Source organism: Typopeltis vanoorti, chromosome 8 (genome assembly GCF_054136105.1).
Source record: "Typopeltis vanoorti isolate ZY-2024b chromosome 8, IOZ_Tvanoo_1.0, whole genome shotgun sequence".
In the NCBI taxonomy this organism is placed as follows: Eukaryota; Metazoa; Arthropoda; class Arachnida; order Uropygi; family Thelyphonidae; genus Typopeltis; species Typopeltis vanoorti.
The window spans coordinates 83,377,003-83,392,413 of record NC_143556.1 but is presented as its reverse complement, the minus strand read 5'-3'; the positions used below and the strand labels follow the sequence as shown (position 1 = coordinate 83,392,413).

General features: G+C 36.2%; 1 protein-coding gene across 2 annotated transcripts in view; it reads left to right on the top strand.

Moving 5' to 3' along the window:
- LOC150104171 (gamma-aminobutyric acid receptor subunit beta-like) overlaps positions 1-15,411 on the top strand; it is a 527,915-nt gene that overhangs the window by 376,188 nt on the left and 136,316 nt on the right. For both annotated transcript variants that reach the window (XM_090396794.1, XM_090396795.1), the window contains exon 5: positions 2,848-2,930. In XM_090396794.1, the coding sequence (XP_090252920.1) occupies positions 2,848-2,930 (83 nt within the window). The remainder of the gene's footprint in view (positions 1-2,847; positions 2,931-15,411) is intronic.

The following is a 15,411-nucleotide window of genomic DNA, read 5'->3' as shown; positions in this document are numbered from 1 at the left end:
AGGTAATACAGGACCATCCCATCACGCCGCCATCTCCGAATTTTATTTCTTACGTAGTAAGCGAGGTTCACCGAGCATTCGCAACACGCTCACCGTACATCTGCTCAGTTGAGGGTTTAGCGTGATTCGTTGCTCCATAATACAGCTTTCCTAGCTTCCACATCCCATTATACCTGCTTTTTGCGCCACTGAAGACAAAGCTGCATGTTAGTTCGGTAATGTGAGGCTTGCATATTGTGGTCCTACAATCGAAATCCATGTTCTCAGCCTTGGTCTGAATGTTTTTGTGCAGATTCGTGTTCCAGTCGAATGGCAGTTTTAACATATTGTCCTTCGTAGCACCCTATGGTCACGTTCAGTGAGTGTAGTGGGTCGTCCATTGAGGGTAGCACTTGCAGTTGTCTTCTTCTGCTACAGTCTCAGTATGGTATCTCTGATTGTTGACCTGGGGCAGTGCAAGTGGTCAACAATTTTCCGAATAGATAGGCCTGCAACAATGGCATCTTATCACAACGCCTTTTTCAAACTTTATCAGTTCCCTTCTCGCAGTGATTTCAACAGGAAACAGTTGCACTGAGTTGTGAGCATCATATTCCTCCAACTTATACCGGCTAGAAACACGTAACTCGTTACATGTCATGATGTACCTTGCCCATGAGCAGGGGGGGGTTGTCTCCGTTGATTTCTTTCCAAGCAGTGTTTGGAAATCTTATACTTAAGCTAAATACTGTACATATCAGTGATCTTTAATACTACATTTTTTTTCTTGTGAAAAGTAATTCGAAGTAAATTTATTAATTTTCCATCAGGCTCTTGTCTCGTAGAGATACTCTTAATAATTAGATTGTACAAGATATTTATGTAATAGGTTGCTATTTGCCAAAGTACACAGCGACTGTATTAACTATACAAATAGCAAGGCTAATATTATAATTATATCAAAGTAATCTGTCAAATAAAACTTTTGCTTAAAAGTTTCATTAAAAAAAGAATGTAGGATCATAAAGGATCATTAATAGTAGATATTAGGATAATGGAATAAAAATATGAAACAAAAGAGAAAAGAAAAACTAAAACGGAAACGGATAGAAAACTTGAAGGATAGAAGGGGTGGAAAATAAAACCAATATCTCAATGAAACTGTGTACGAGTATATATAAGTATTCATTTTAACATAACTAAATAAATATACATGTTTGTTATTTATACATTTATCTGCTAAACATGATTTTAGGATATTTATATGTTGAAACAGTTATGTAATTGCTAATTAGAAATACTGTAAGATACTTAAGACGAGCAGAGTATAACAGCAGGCAAAGATACAGTAATGCGGGAAGGAATAATGGATATCTTAAAACCTCGAAGATAGGAGACTAGGGTATGGAAGAACACCGCCACCAATACTAAAGGAGCCTATCTGAAGCTGAATGAAAGCACGTTTGTACAGAACCGAAAAAAAATCACAATTACATCATTGATCTTGAGTATACGATAGAAGCCTCTTGATTAAGAGATGAACATTTCAGAAGAATGCTCTGTGGTAAAATAATTACTAAATACAGAATTCTGAAGAATTTAATATAATCCAATTCCCTAACGTCTTTCTAAATTTCTTCTTAGTATTTCGATTGCCAAATGAGCTAAGATCGATATCGCGAAGAATAATAGAACCCCTATCATTAAGCCCACCATGATTAATGACGCCATCTGAAAGATAAGAGGAATTAGTTGCACCATCAGGGGAAGAATAGATGCAACCATATACGAAGGCTTATTAGAAAAACCTGCGGATATTTAAGCGGAGAAAAAATTCGTTTAATGAACGCATCACACAAAGTAATAGGAATAACAGGGGCCACTAAAATACATCAATTCTCCCACAAATTTGAGGATGAAGAAGTTCCAGACTGACAAAAAATCGAGAACGGTAATATTATAACAATGAAGAGATAAATTGTTTTTTATTATTCAAGATTCTGTATTCCAGTTTCTCGACGTTTGTGTGTTGTGAAATGAAAAATGGAGGAACTAAATTTAGCCGAGCAAATATCATATAAGACCAAGTTTCTTTTGTATTTACAGGTACTGTTACTGGAAAATGTTATTGTTAAGATTGTTGTTGGTGTTGGGGCAGAAGTCGTGGGGATGTACATTGTGAATAGCTTTTCACAAAAGCCAACTATGCATAGTAATTTCTATATGTATAGAAATATACATATAGAAATATATATGTTTATTTCTATGTATGACTCCATTTTATAAGGAGGGAATATTTTCGCCTGGAGAGTTTCCCCACATATTGCTTGATCTCCCTTCCATTTGTGATGTCTCTTCTATTTTTATCATGAAGGCTCTAGCTCATATATGATACCACCAATTTCGAATTCTCTTTTGCAGTATCTACCAGTGGAGAATTTGCCTGGTCTCCACATTCTTTAGGGAAGAAGGACATATCTAGAAATATACACAATTAAAAAAAGCCGAGTATAATAAGGATAAGCTGAATCTCCAGCTTAATTAACATCGCCACAATGAAAGGCATATATCACTTAGAATACTTCCAATGGTTGTATCTAAGAAAACGTATGCTTTTCACAGAATTACAACTTTAATTTGTTTACGTCGCATGTAAACAAATCCTTGCATATTTAGGCTATAACAGAACTGATAACTGGAAGCAAACGAAAGGGAGTAAAATACTCTTATTAAATAAATCTACTGATTTTCTTTATCAGTGAAGCAATATGTAGATTTTTCTTGAACAAGTAATTTAATTTTTTATATCCAAATTTTAATAACTGTTGGTTGATTCTAGCATGTTAAATTCTTTTTCCCCTCTTTCAGACTGACAGTAACTGCCGGCTGTCCAATGGACCTACAATATTTTCCTATGGACAGACAAGTATGTAGATTAGAAATAGAAAGCTGTAAGTATTCATTTTTCTTCTTCTCCTTTTTCATTTATAATTTACTTTGAACAAATCATATAAATGATGTGGCTTTTAAAGATAGTCTTAATCAGTAGATGTTCTCATTTTCATACTCGATACTATCTCTCTGACACACACACAGCTTGCACTGAAGGTTAGAAGAAAATATACCCTTCCTATTATAATAGTAAAGAAAGAATTTCTAAAATAGTACGACATTTCATTGTGATTTCGAGTAGAAATAAATAAATAAAAATAAACGTTATAAATTCCTAACAGCATCTCTGTCAAGTAGAGCTCTGTAAGTAAGAAACGGAAAGATGGGCTTCCTTGGTACTAAAAGTTACTCTTTCATTCTTTCTATGAAGTGATGTTGATAATTTATGTGATTGAAGGACATTATTATATGTGACGTGATCTGATGTATTATGTGCATATTTTCTGAAAGCAAAGGTAAGGTTTCAGCAGCTGAGATGAAAATGACAAAAAATGGGTTATTTTTCTGCCTTTGAAATTGTCGCATTTTTTATTTGTGTAATATTAAACGGATAATACAAATTGATAATTTAATATTTAATTTAATGTGGTATATAATTGATAAGACTTCCTGATGGTTGCTGTGGAGAAAGGGCAGAATTGTGAACAATTTAATATTACATGATTAGTGATTTATTAAAATATTATTGGAATGAAGGTTGTTCTTAGACATCTCAGGAGTGTGCTAAGAAGAAAGTGGGAAATCAGAAATAGCGGAAAGAAAGGGACAAGAAACAAATAAAAGAAGACAACGGATATTGCATAAATATGAATTGTGAATATTTTATATTCGATAAAGGACTTCTTTAATTGCTAAGGATTGTGCCGAATAGCACTGAGAAAGAAAATTTTATAAACAACCGTTTTTTTTTTTTGTTTTTTTTTACCCATGTTTGCAACTAAGAATTTAATGATTTCTTTTGGCTTTGAAATATTTTTAGATGCTTTTACTTTTATCACTAAATGTGGATTAACAGGAGGCAAATGAATCTGCAATATTGATATTCCCAGTTCATTCAAAATATTATGACCACCCCGATTTTATTTCATAATGGGCCATGCCATGCCATGCCATGCCTCCCGGCTAGACGGAACGCGTATCATTATTAAAAGTATACATGATACTAGAGTTAAGTGATGACATATTGTCCATTGGAAATTACTGATCGACATGGACAAGGGGCGTGACCTCAGAGAATTCTAAAAAGTGAAATATTATCATAGAATACCTGTTGCAGGGTGAACAGTGCTCCTCCAAGAGTAGAATCATACTAGACAGGAAAACAATCTTACTCTCTTACTCAGTTGAAGGTTTCCTGTTCGGCGATTGCCTCTGGACTGAAACTCGTGAAATTACTGCCACTGATATTTAACCAGAGCAAGAATGGTGGCGTTGAAGAAACTCTAATTCATGCATACTCTACTCTGGGTATCGATACTTACTCCTGCTTATCATCAGTGAGGCGTCGTCAGACTATTGAAGACTGGAACCTGAGGAGGAATAATAATGATACCGAGCAAACACTGACAGAAGGCGGTATCGTTAGGGGATGGAATGTTACAATATTCCTATTCATTGTTGCTGAACTGATTCACGCCTTATGTTGACTATTTTCATTGATGTGTTCCAACAGGATAATATACCGTAGAACTTTGCTGATATCGTTGGAAGAAGTTCGCTAACCATTATTGTGACTTCCGTGAGTTATTATGGCCGTAGGATTCCCCGTGTTTGAATCTCGCTTTGAAATTACGGCTCGAGAGATGCGACTTTTCAGTTCTCCACCGAGAACACTGGCGTATCTAAGGTAAACATTCTCGACTACATCGTACTGTATACCTCACTACAATGTCTACTTTTAGTGTATGCATTGCGATGCTACGTAAACGCAATTTTGGCTACTAAGACTACCTACAAACTACAAGAACGTTTGTCGCAACATATCGATTGAAATATAGAGAAAACTGAATATTTCAGAAGGAAAAGAAGAACAGAATTTAGGTTACTACTAAGTAATTTTATTTCTGTTTTGATCAGTGATGTGAATTATTCTTATAGGTTGGCTTCAGCTTTTTAATATACTTAAGATGAATGGGATTAAGACAAAGCCTGTAAATACAATTGCCATTGCATTTGTATGAAGAAAGTTTATTTTTCCAAGTGTTTTGCATGAGAATCTGGAAGCACTATAGGGCATCTTTTTGCATTTCACCATGCTTCCATGGTGAAAGTAAGGCTAGTGACCTCTGTATTGAAATAGTCGAGTAGGCAATTGTTTATAATAGTCTTTTATGAGGCTAATGTTGTCTGTATAATATAACACGCACAGAATATAATGTGAGAAATTAAGTTATGTAACAAGGTCTATTTTATCTTCTTTACATTTTCTAGCATATTGAAAGCTACGAATTTGGAAGCTGGAAAGCGTTGTTCGGAAATTTGAATGAAAATTACCAACACAATCTGATGAACAGTACCATATGAGGATCGTAATGTTTTCCATCGATGCGTGTTGTGCGATACTAGTGAATACTCAGGTCATGTTTCTAGCACAATACAGATGATATGACAGGGAATATTGAACATTAAAACAGATGTAAACGAAACTGCTTTAATTATGGAATATGGATACCTACACTATCTTGAGCTAAATTATCCGAAAATGGCGAAAAGACATATTCACCTTCAAAAATTAATTCATAGTGTATATAATAGACACTCAATTGGCCATGAAAGGGTTGTTGGAAGAGCCGAGAGTGAAGCGTGAGTGCAAATAGTAAATATATTACCGTGATATGATAAAAATGAACTAAGACGATGGGCTATGATGGCAAACGATTCGATGCGTAGCTTGTGTAGAACGAATGGATGCTAGTTTTTGGATGTGTGTGTGGGGGGGGTGAGTTTGAGCGAAGTTCGATTTGTATAAGACTGACGGCCAATACTTGAATACATATGCATCAGGAGTCTTGAAAGATTATTAATTAATATAAGATCTAACATAGAGACTAGGGGAATCTGAATTCTGATGAGAGGAACCGTGAAAATCCGTGTGTAAGAGTGACAATGTTAGGTAACTGTGTTATTGATGGAAATTGTTACTATTATGGAAATTATTATGAAGAGAGAGTGATTCTGTGTTCATCCAGTTGGAACCTATCAAGCATGTGTGAAGATGTCTGCATAAGTAAGGAACTAGAGAAGAAAAGAGATATGCAAGTTGCAACTGTGTCATGCAGACCACAGACAAGTGCAGGGCATGTAGGTAATTTATAAGTCTGGACATGAATGTTAGGAGTATCAGAAACAAATGAGTAGAGTTTGTTGCCTTGAATAATATGTCGTATATTGGAATCTCATGTTGAAGATATTAGTGAAACTTGGCTATCAGAAGTAACTGGTGTCGAGTGCAAAGAGTACAGTATTTTTAGGAAGGATAGTCAGGAAAGGAGAGGAGGGGCTTTTTGCTAATGATATCATATTTCTTGAATCCTGTTAGAGTTGAGACATGACTGCAATACTAGTAACAATTTTTCATATGGCAATGAGTTTGAAGCCATCTGATGTGAGGTGGAGACCAACAAGATGAAATACACAGTGGGGTATTGTTACAGCCCAGGTGGATCGATTGTTAGTGACGAAGAAATGCATCAAGGAATAAATACGATGGGTACGTGCAAAAAGAGTAATTCTAATTGGGGACTTTAATTATCCGAACATTGATTGAGTAGCAGTAAAAATCTCATGAAAGGAATGAAACTGAATTTATGGAGCTGTTGCGAGACAACTTCCTCAAGCAGTGTGCCACAGAAGGAACTCAAAGTTAACGAGTGTTAAATCTGGTTACAATATCAAAGGAGGTTTCAGTTAAAGACCGAACTCTTCTACCTCTGGTTAGTGACAGTGATCATGCGGTATCCACTTTGAAAGTGGTTACGGTTCTGAATGTTCAAATGAGAAAAGGTGGTTACATGCTGAACTGTAAAGTAGGAAATTATGACCACCTGAGGGGTATGCTGGGTTCTCTGCTATGGTATCAGTTATTGGATGGGAAGGATATCTACAGCGCGTGGGAAGTTTTTAAACAATAGTTAAATGACGCGATATCAGAATGTGTCCCTAGAGTACGAAGAAAAAACAATAGAGTAGAAGTGAAATAGATGTGTAATCTTATCAAGTAAGAGGCTGATGTGGAAGGAATATTGTCTGCATAAGGATGTCAGTTACGATAATTATAAGTATCGGGCCAGAACAGTCATAAGTGCTGTACGGAAAGCTAAGTCCGAGTAGTCTGTTGCCGCGGTATGACAGGGAGGAGTTTAGGAGGAGGGCCATAATTGCAAATGACATTATGCGTAGGTTATGCAGACGGTGTGGTGTGGAATTCGTGGATGTGTGGAATGAGTTTGAAGGGCGAAAGGACTTATACAAGATGGATGGCCTGCATTTGAATGGACTTGGTATGCGGAGACTGGAAAGAGTGTTGCTGAATGAAGGGAAAATGGATGTGCAAAACCAGGGAAACTAGAACTACCAAAGAGGGGGGGGGGGAATGGATATGCAGACATCAGTGAGACAGATGAGTGTAAGGATGTATATAATGTACCCGAGCCAGCACTAAGGACAAAAAATGGGAATGGGTCATTTAGAATAACGTATTAATATAGGGGTAGGACTAAGGGATCACTGCATTTCATGTATACTAATGCCAGGAGTATTAGGAACAAGAAGGAAGAATTTTTGGCCTTGATTGGCTCTTCCAGGCCACAGGTTATTGACATTAGTGAAACATGGCTGACGGAAGAAGATATAGTTAGTGGGATAGAATGTGTAGGTTATAGTGTGTTTAGGAGGGACAGAGAGAATAAAATGGGGGAGGGGTATTATTGATGATAGCTGATGAACTGCAGCCAAGGAGAATTGAAGTTGTATCGCAGAATAGTGAAAGGAGCTCATTTGAGGCTATTTGGTGTAAGATTGAGACTGGCAGAATAAAATATACAGTTGGGTGCTGCTATAGACCGGTGATGGAATAGATGGTGGAGATAGTATGCATAGGGAAATTGATGAAATGAGTGGAAGGAGGGTAATTACTATGGGGGATTTCAACTATGGTAACATTGATTGGAAGGAGGAGAGGACACATGTGAGGAAGGAAAAGGATTTTATTCAATTATTAAGGGATAACTATCTCAGACAGCATGTAATTGAAAATACTAGGGGTGTGAGAGTGTTTGACCTGGTAATAGCATCTGAGAATTTGACTGTAATGAATATGACCATGTTGCCAGCTATTGGTGAGAGTGATCATAAGGTCTTAACCTGGGAGGTGGCTAAAAGTGTGGAATTTTCGATTAAGACAGGGTATATGTGGAATTACCGTGCTGGCAAGTATGACAAGCTTAGGAGATTGCTTGGATCAGTGCCATGGCATGTACAACTGCAAGGGCTGGACGTCGATAGAGCATGGGAAGTGGTCAAGGAGCATTTACAGGAGGTAATGGCTGATTGTATACCTAGGGTCCGAATAGTAAAACAAGTAGGGGTTAAATGGATGAATAACACCATTAAGCTTGAGCTGCAAAAAAGAAACAACTGTGGAGGGAATTTAAAGAAAGGGGTGACCTGCAGGCACACGAACGGTATAAAGTGCAGGCCAGAAAGGTAACGAGTGTGATAAAAAAAGAAAAAGCGGACTATGAAAGGAAACTAGCTTTGCAAGCAAAAGAGAATCTAAAACAGTTCTTTCAATATGCTGCAAGCAAGAAAAAAACTGTACACGGTAAAATGATTTTAAGGAATGACGATGGTAAGGAGGTCACTGAATCAGTCGATATAGTGGAGTTACTGAGCGCGCACTTTGCAAAAGCATATCATCCAGGTGGTGACATTAAAAAATGAAGGAACCATTAGTTTATGCGGGAATAGTGATGAATGAAGTGGAGGTGACTAGTCTATTACAGAACCTTAATGTGAACACATCTGTGGGATTGGATGGTATACCAGCACGGGTCTTGCGTGAAGCGGCTAAAGAATTATCAGTGCCCTTGACGATGTTGTTTAATCTGAGTCTCAGGTCTGGCTTAGTCCCGAAGGTGTGGAAAGAGGGGAAAATAGTTTCACTGCATAAAGGAGGATCCAAGACTACGGTTGCAAATTACCGACCGATCAGCATATCAGGAGTCGTTGTCAAGGTCTTAGAGAAAGTAGTAAAGGGAAAAATACAGGAATGGATTGATGAAAACGAGATACTATACAGGGGACAGCATGGCTTTGTGAAGGGTAGATCATGCTTCAGTAACTTGCTCAAGTTTTATAACAAGGTGACGGCTGAACTGGATAAGGGAAATGGGTTTACAGTGATACTGCTGGACCTGGCAAAGGCGTTTGACAGGATACCACATGGAATACTAATCCGTAAACTACAACATATGGGAATGGATATAGGGTTGGTGAGGTGGATAGGTGGTTGGTTGATGGAGAGATATCAAAGAGTAGTTTATTCAGGAGTAGAGTCCAAAAGACGGCCTGTGACTAGTGGTGTGCCGCAGGGTTCTGTTATTGGACCACTGCTGTTTAATCTGTTCATTAACGATATAGGGAAGGATCTAAGTGGAACAATTCATTTGTTCGCTGATGATGCAAAGTTGGGTAGGGCAATAGTGATTGCAGAAGATGTCAAAGTCTTGCAGGATGACTCAGATAGATTGGAGTTCTGGGCTAAGGAGAATGGATGACAATTTAATGTGACAAAATGTAAGGTTATGCATTTTGGGGTGAAAAGATTAGCAGCAGTATACCACATTGGTGGAACTGTACTCCAAGAGATTGATGAGGCCAGGGACTTGGGAGTGTTGGTGGATAGGGAGATGAAGTTTAGGGGGCACACTGCAAAAGTAGCTAAATCAGCTCATCAACTCACTTGGTTGTTGAAAAATACCTTGACGAGCAGAGACAAGCAAGTTATTGTACCTCTGTACCGAGCCTTGATAAGACCTCATCTCGACTACTGTGCCCAGATTTGGTCACCTCGGTTCCTTCTTGATGGGGAGGAGGTGGAGAGGATCCAGAGGCGAGTGACTAAGATGATAAGAGGTCTATGGAATGAACCATATGAAAACAGGTTGAAGATTTGTGGGTTGCGGAAACTAGTTGATAGGCGGAGGTGGGGAGATATGATCGAGACATTCAAATTGCTAAAGGGATTCTATAGGATTAATTCAGAGGATATTTTTGAGATCAGGACTGGTGGTGGGAGAACTAGGGGACACCTATGGAAGCTGGGCAAGAGTGTGGTTAGCAGGGGTGTTAGAGCTGGGTTCTTTACTTTTAGAGTGGTAAATGAGTGGAATAAGCTGTCAGAGTCTGTTGTGGGTGCTATGACGGTGAACGAGTTCAAGACAAGGTATGATAGATACTGTGAGAATGTAATCGCATAGTTGTGTGGACATGATGTTTAGGGCCTCCTTCGATGAGTCTAAGGACTCCTGGAGTCGCCCGAAATAATAATAATAATAATAATAATAATAATAATAATAATAATAATAATAATAATGAAAAGAAACTGGTTCTGCAAGTTAAAGACAACCCGAAATAATTATATTTATGCTTCAAGTAAAAGAAAGAATGAATTTGAAAGAATAACTCTAATGAATGCAGCTGGTGACTGATCAGAAGTGATTGCATAACTAATGAACAACTATTTTGCTAAAAGATATCAAACTGATATATGTAACACTGAACTTACTGCTAGCTCTTCACTGTATGAGGAAACTCATGTGTATGAGCTGTTGCACAAACTGAAAATATAATTCTGCAATAGGAACTGATGTGATAGCAAGGATGCAAAAAGACCGTTCAGCTGAAATGGCTATTCCCTTGACCAGATTATATAATTTGAGTCTCAAACCAGAGAAAATTCCACAGGGCTGGAAAGAATATATATGGTAATCCCATTGCACAAAGTCCGATATATACAACTATCGACCAATTATATCTCAGTAATGGTGGTGATGATTTTAGAAAAGTTGGTTAGAGCTCGCATTCAGAAATGGTTTGACAGAGAATCTCTATTTTGCAATAAACACCAGGGTTTACTAAGGGAAGATCATGTTTCAGCAACTTTCTCACATTCTATAATAATAATGTTACCACTGAATTAGACAAGAGGAATGATACCCCATAATACTTTTGGAATTTGCTAAGGCTTTGACAGAATACAACATGTAATACTGTTGCATAACTTGGAGAATATTGGATTATAATCAATTAGCATGGATAAGAGGATGGCTAACTGACAGATATCAAAAATTCGTATGAGGTGGGGGGTGAAACTGCAAGATTCATGGTAAAAAGTGGTGTGCCTCAAGGATCAATCCTTGGTTCATCGTTATTCAGACTGTACATTAATGACATTGCGAAGGATTCGACATGCGAGATACAGTTATTTACCGATGGTGGCATTTGCCTGATTACACTACCGATCTTTTCCAAAGATTGGTAGTGCAATCAGGAATGCTTCTGATATGCAACACTTGCAGAATGATAAATAAATAAATAAATAAATAAATATATATATATATATATATAAAATAGATAAGAAGTTAATTTAATGGAACACACAACATGTTTCGTCAAAACGACTTCTTCAGTTGTCGTAACACTTAAAGAAAATTAAAAATATCATAAAAACACTGTGCCATTATAATAACAAACCTGTAAACTGAAGTAATCTGAAGTTATTATATTGAATAATATATTATATTATATTATATTTACTGAAGTTTTAAATTCCAAATAATCCAATCTATTTTGTAAATATGTTGTTAAATCATTCAGACATTTTCATTTAGATCGATGTAATAATAAAATAACAATAATCATTTTAGTTTGTTAGTTAGTTTTAGTTAGTTCCTATGATGAAACTGTACTTTATTGCCCTCTGCAATAGTGGGTATCGTGTTTTGATAAAAAATTGATAATTTCATGGAAATATTAGAACATTTAGTATAAACTAATACTTTGTTTACAATTTAAAATGAAGTAACATCATTTTGTTTAAATTCACAACTCTGTTTACTTAGACGTGATATCAAATGATACTTCTTATTGGAATGATATTCTTTATGAAATAGTTCAATTGTAGAACATTTGTTTAATTATAATACCTTTCTCTCTTTAGAATTTATTTACATAATATCTTCGAATATTTCGTTCAAAGTAAACTTCTCAGCCTCGACCTTAGTCTTATACATTGTATTATGTTGAATAAATAACCGATATTCACGAAATGAGTCCATCTGGAACATGTTAAATCTCATTCTTTTCGGAATCGGCTAAATTTAAATTAATATGGATTCAATGGCATTTTAGTTAATTAAGATGAACCGAGATTAAATTTCTGTACTATTAAAGAGGTTTAGGAACTGGACTGTAATGCGTTCGTGTTCGCTTCACTTCCATTATCAGCACAGAGGATCTAAGTGACTTAAACACCAAACAAAATCCCAATGGATATAGACTTATAATTACGGTGAGCGTAACTCCTTAATTGAATTTGCAGCTGAGAACAGCGTTTCAAGTTTGCAGTTGTGAAAGTGGCAGTTGTCATCGAGAGCTTTGTAATCGGCGATGTGTAGAATCAAAATATTCAGAGGTAAAGGAGTAGATAACTTAGCGACTCTTTGAATTAGTTCTAATGGTTCTAGCATTTTGTAACTATTTCGGTTTATTACATGCAATGTGAAAGACATTCAGAATCTGTGAGATTTTTTTTTTGTGATTAAGTGTGCATAAAATGATTAGATGCGCAAGAATTTTCAGTTATGTTAAAACACAAAGAGCTTCGTAGTTCAGTCGGTAACAATCATGCCAGTTCGTTAGAAGGTCAGGTTCAAATCTCGTCTAGAAGCGAAGAGCCTTTATATATAGAAAGGCGTTTTCAAGTAAAGGTGAATGGTATCATACTGATGTAATAGGGTTTTAATTCAAGCTTTTAATCCCTGTAATGAGTATCCGATCAGGAGAACATACAATTTACAGACAAAATATATCACTAAGCATTGGATTAAGACTAACGATTTTATTCTACTAAAATAAGGTGACAGAAACCAATGATACTGGACAGGTCATGGGTCTTAAAAGCCTGGAGAAATGCCAAGGAAGAATATACTAATATATAAATGAGCCTTCAAATTTACTACGTAATTTCAGTATTTCTGTGATATAATGCTGGTTATGGTGGATTTCTCAATTTGAAATTCCACAACACACATCAGAATAATAATAATATTAATAATAACCTTTTTAATGAACTTATTCTAATTTTGCCTATTGAGGCAATACAGATGTTTACAAAAATTAAAAATAATATTATTTTTATTTAGAAACAAATTCCAAACTCTGTATTTTACTGAGGTTAGAAATGTGTCTACAACTGCTTTTGACAATCCGACAAGGAAAGCTGAAAAAGTGGAGAATTTATTAAATGCATTTGATATGTGGACGAAATATTACATAGATGGGAATCCTCCTGTAGAGATCAACGATACTTCTTTCTCAGAGTTCTCAGGATTCCAGTAATTAGTGTAGTGGTTTTTTTAAATAACATAATGAAAAGGATCTACCAACTACTACTTACACGACTCTCCTCTTCTCTTTATTATTATTTGTCATTAAATTCGAGAGGAGATGCTCATTGCATATTCGTGATTAAAAGAAACTAGAAAATATGTATACCAATTTCTTTCTTTTTCACCCCTTTTTTTAATTATAGATTTTATAGTCCAATAATTCGATCATCTTGATATACCAAAGATGATGCGAACCCAGTTGGTTAGCAAATTGAACAAATTGCATGCAAATATGCTACTGTTGTATTTTCAATGCCACCACTACCCTTTTACTGAATCAAACACATTAATTTCACAGCATCTACGCTACAGAAGCGGAAATGTATTGACTAATGCAATATCTTGGTGAAAAGACTTAATTAAACTTTTTCCAGGACATTTGAGAACACTGTTCAAGCCATTTTATGCAGTTCCAATTAGAAGGCGGTGGAATCCAATTTTTTTTCTCGAAAACATTCTGGATTTTCTTCCGAAATGTGAATCCGTTCTTCAAATACAGATGCTTTAGGCAGACAAAAATGATGTTTCATAGTCTCAGTCACTTTACCGTTTACCTACTCAACTACAAACGCCGGCTCTCTATGTAAACATTCCTATATTCATATATTCACAGCATTTTTATTGCTCCAATATTTAAGTTGCTATAACTTTAATCAAAGTTATAGCAACTGAGATACATCGAAGCTTTATACTTCTTAAAATCACTCAAAATGTTTAGAGAACCTAGTTCAGGCGGGATCGATGATGTTCCTTTGGCTAAAAAGAACTGGTTGGAATGAGGTGTATAATCTTTATAAAGAGACGGCATTATCTGAGGGAGAGTTGGGGTATTCTTCTATGGGATATCGAGAAGAATTATAAAATTGGTGCGCATCGTCCTAATTGTGATCCTGTATTGGTCGTATTTTCACTCATGAGCTTCGTGAGTTGACCTAACGGGAAAAGAAATCCACAGCGGACATATGCATAGCAAAAGGACGTCGTATGAATGATTAATAAGATGACCTACACATAATACCAGTCAACCGAACTACTTAATAACGACCTATACCATAATAAGAAAAGGTCACGCAGCGTATATGTATATGCAAAATATTGGTCACATGCGTTATTATATGTTCCAGGCAACCATTTCAGAATACTGCTTGTCAGTAACCCTCAATAGTAGTGATCCCAATAGGAAAAACAGCAGAGTTCATGGTTTCTCAAACGTTGTGATATCCCTGGTGTTTAAACAGCTGAAAAATAACTCACCTGCTTTTCTAAGAGTCGTTATGTGATCTGAAGACAATTTATCAGGAAAGAGATCGCCATCGTTTGAGAAGGCTTGTACAGACAAACAGAACTTCCTCGTTTGCTGCAATTGACCGAAGCATTTAATGAAGGCTATTCCCGACTCATATCTCAACGAAATATGCGCAGGGAACTGAAGAAGATCGGTATTGGCAGTTTATAACGTAGGTCCAACACGATAATAAATACAAGTTTCAAATTCAGTGTTCAGTATGTTGCATATATATAATCTATTGTGATGGTTCCGAAACGCTGAATTAATCAGGCCATCAGTTGTTAAATGGTGAAATATTTATTGCTTGAGCTAATTTTATAAAATCCTAAATTCTCAAAATTATTCTATGTGATGGCGATGCTGAGATATGCATAGAAAAAAGAAGAAACTTGAAAAGTGCGGTGTTTTGTCTTTAGAATAGAGGAAGTGGATTATCAAATCTTAGCCTTTATATTGTAAATATGGAATTAGTTTATAAATAAATAGGCTACATGAATTCCTATTTAAATGAAAAAAATGATA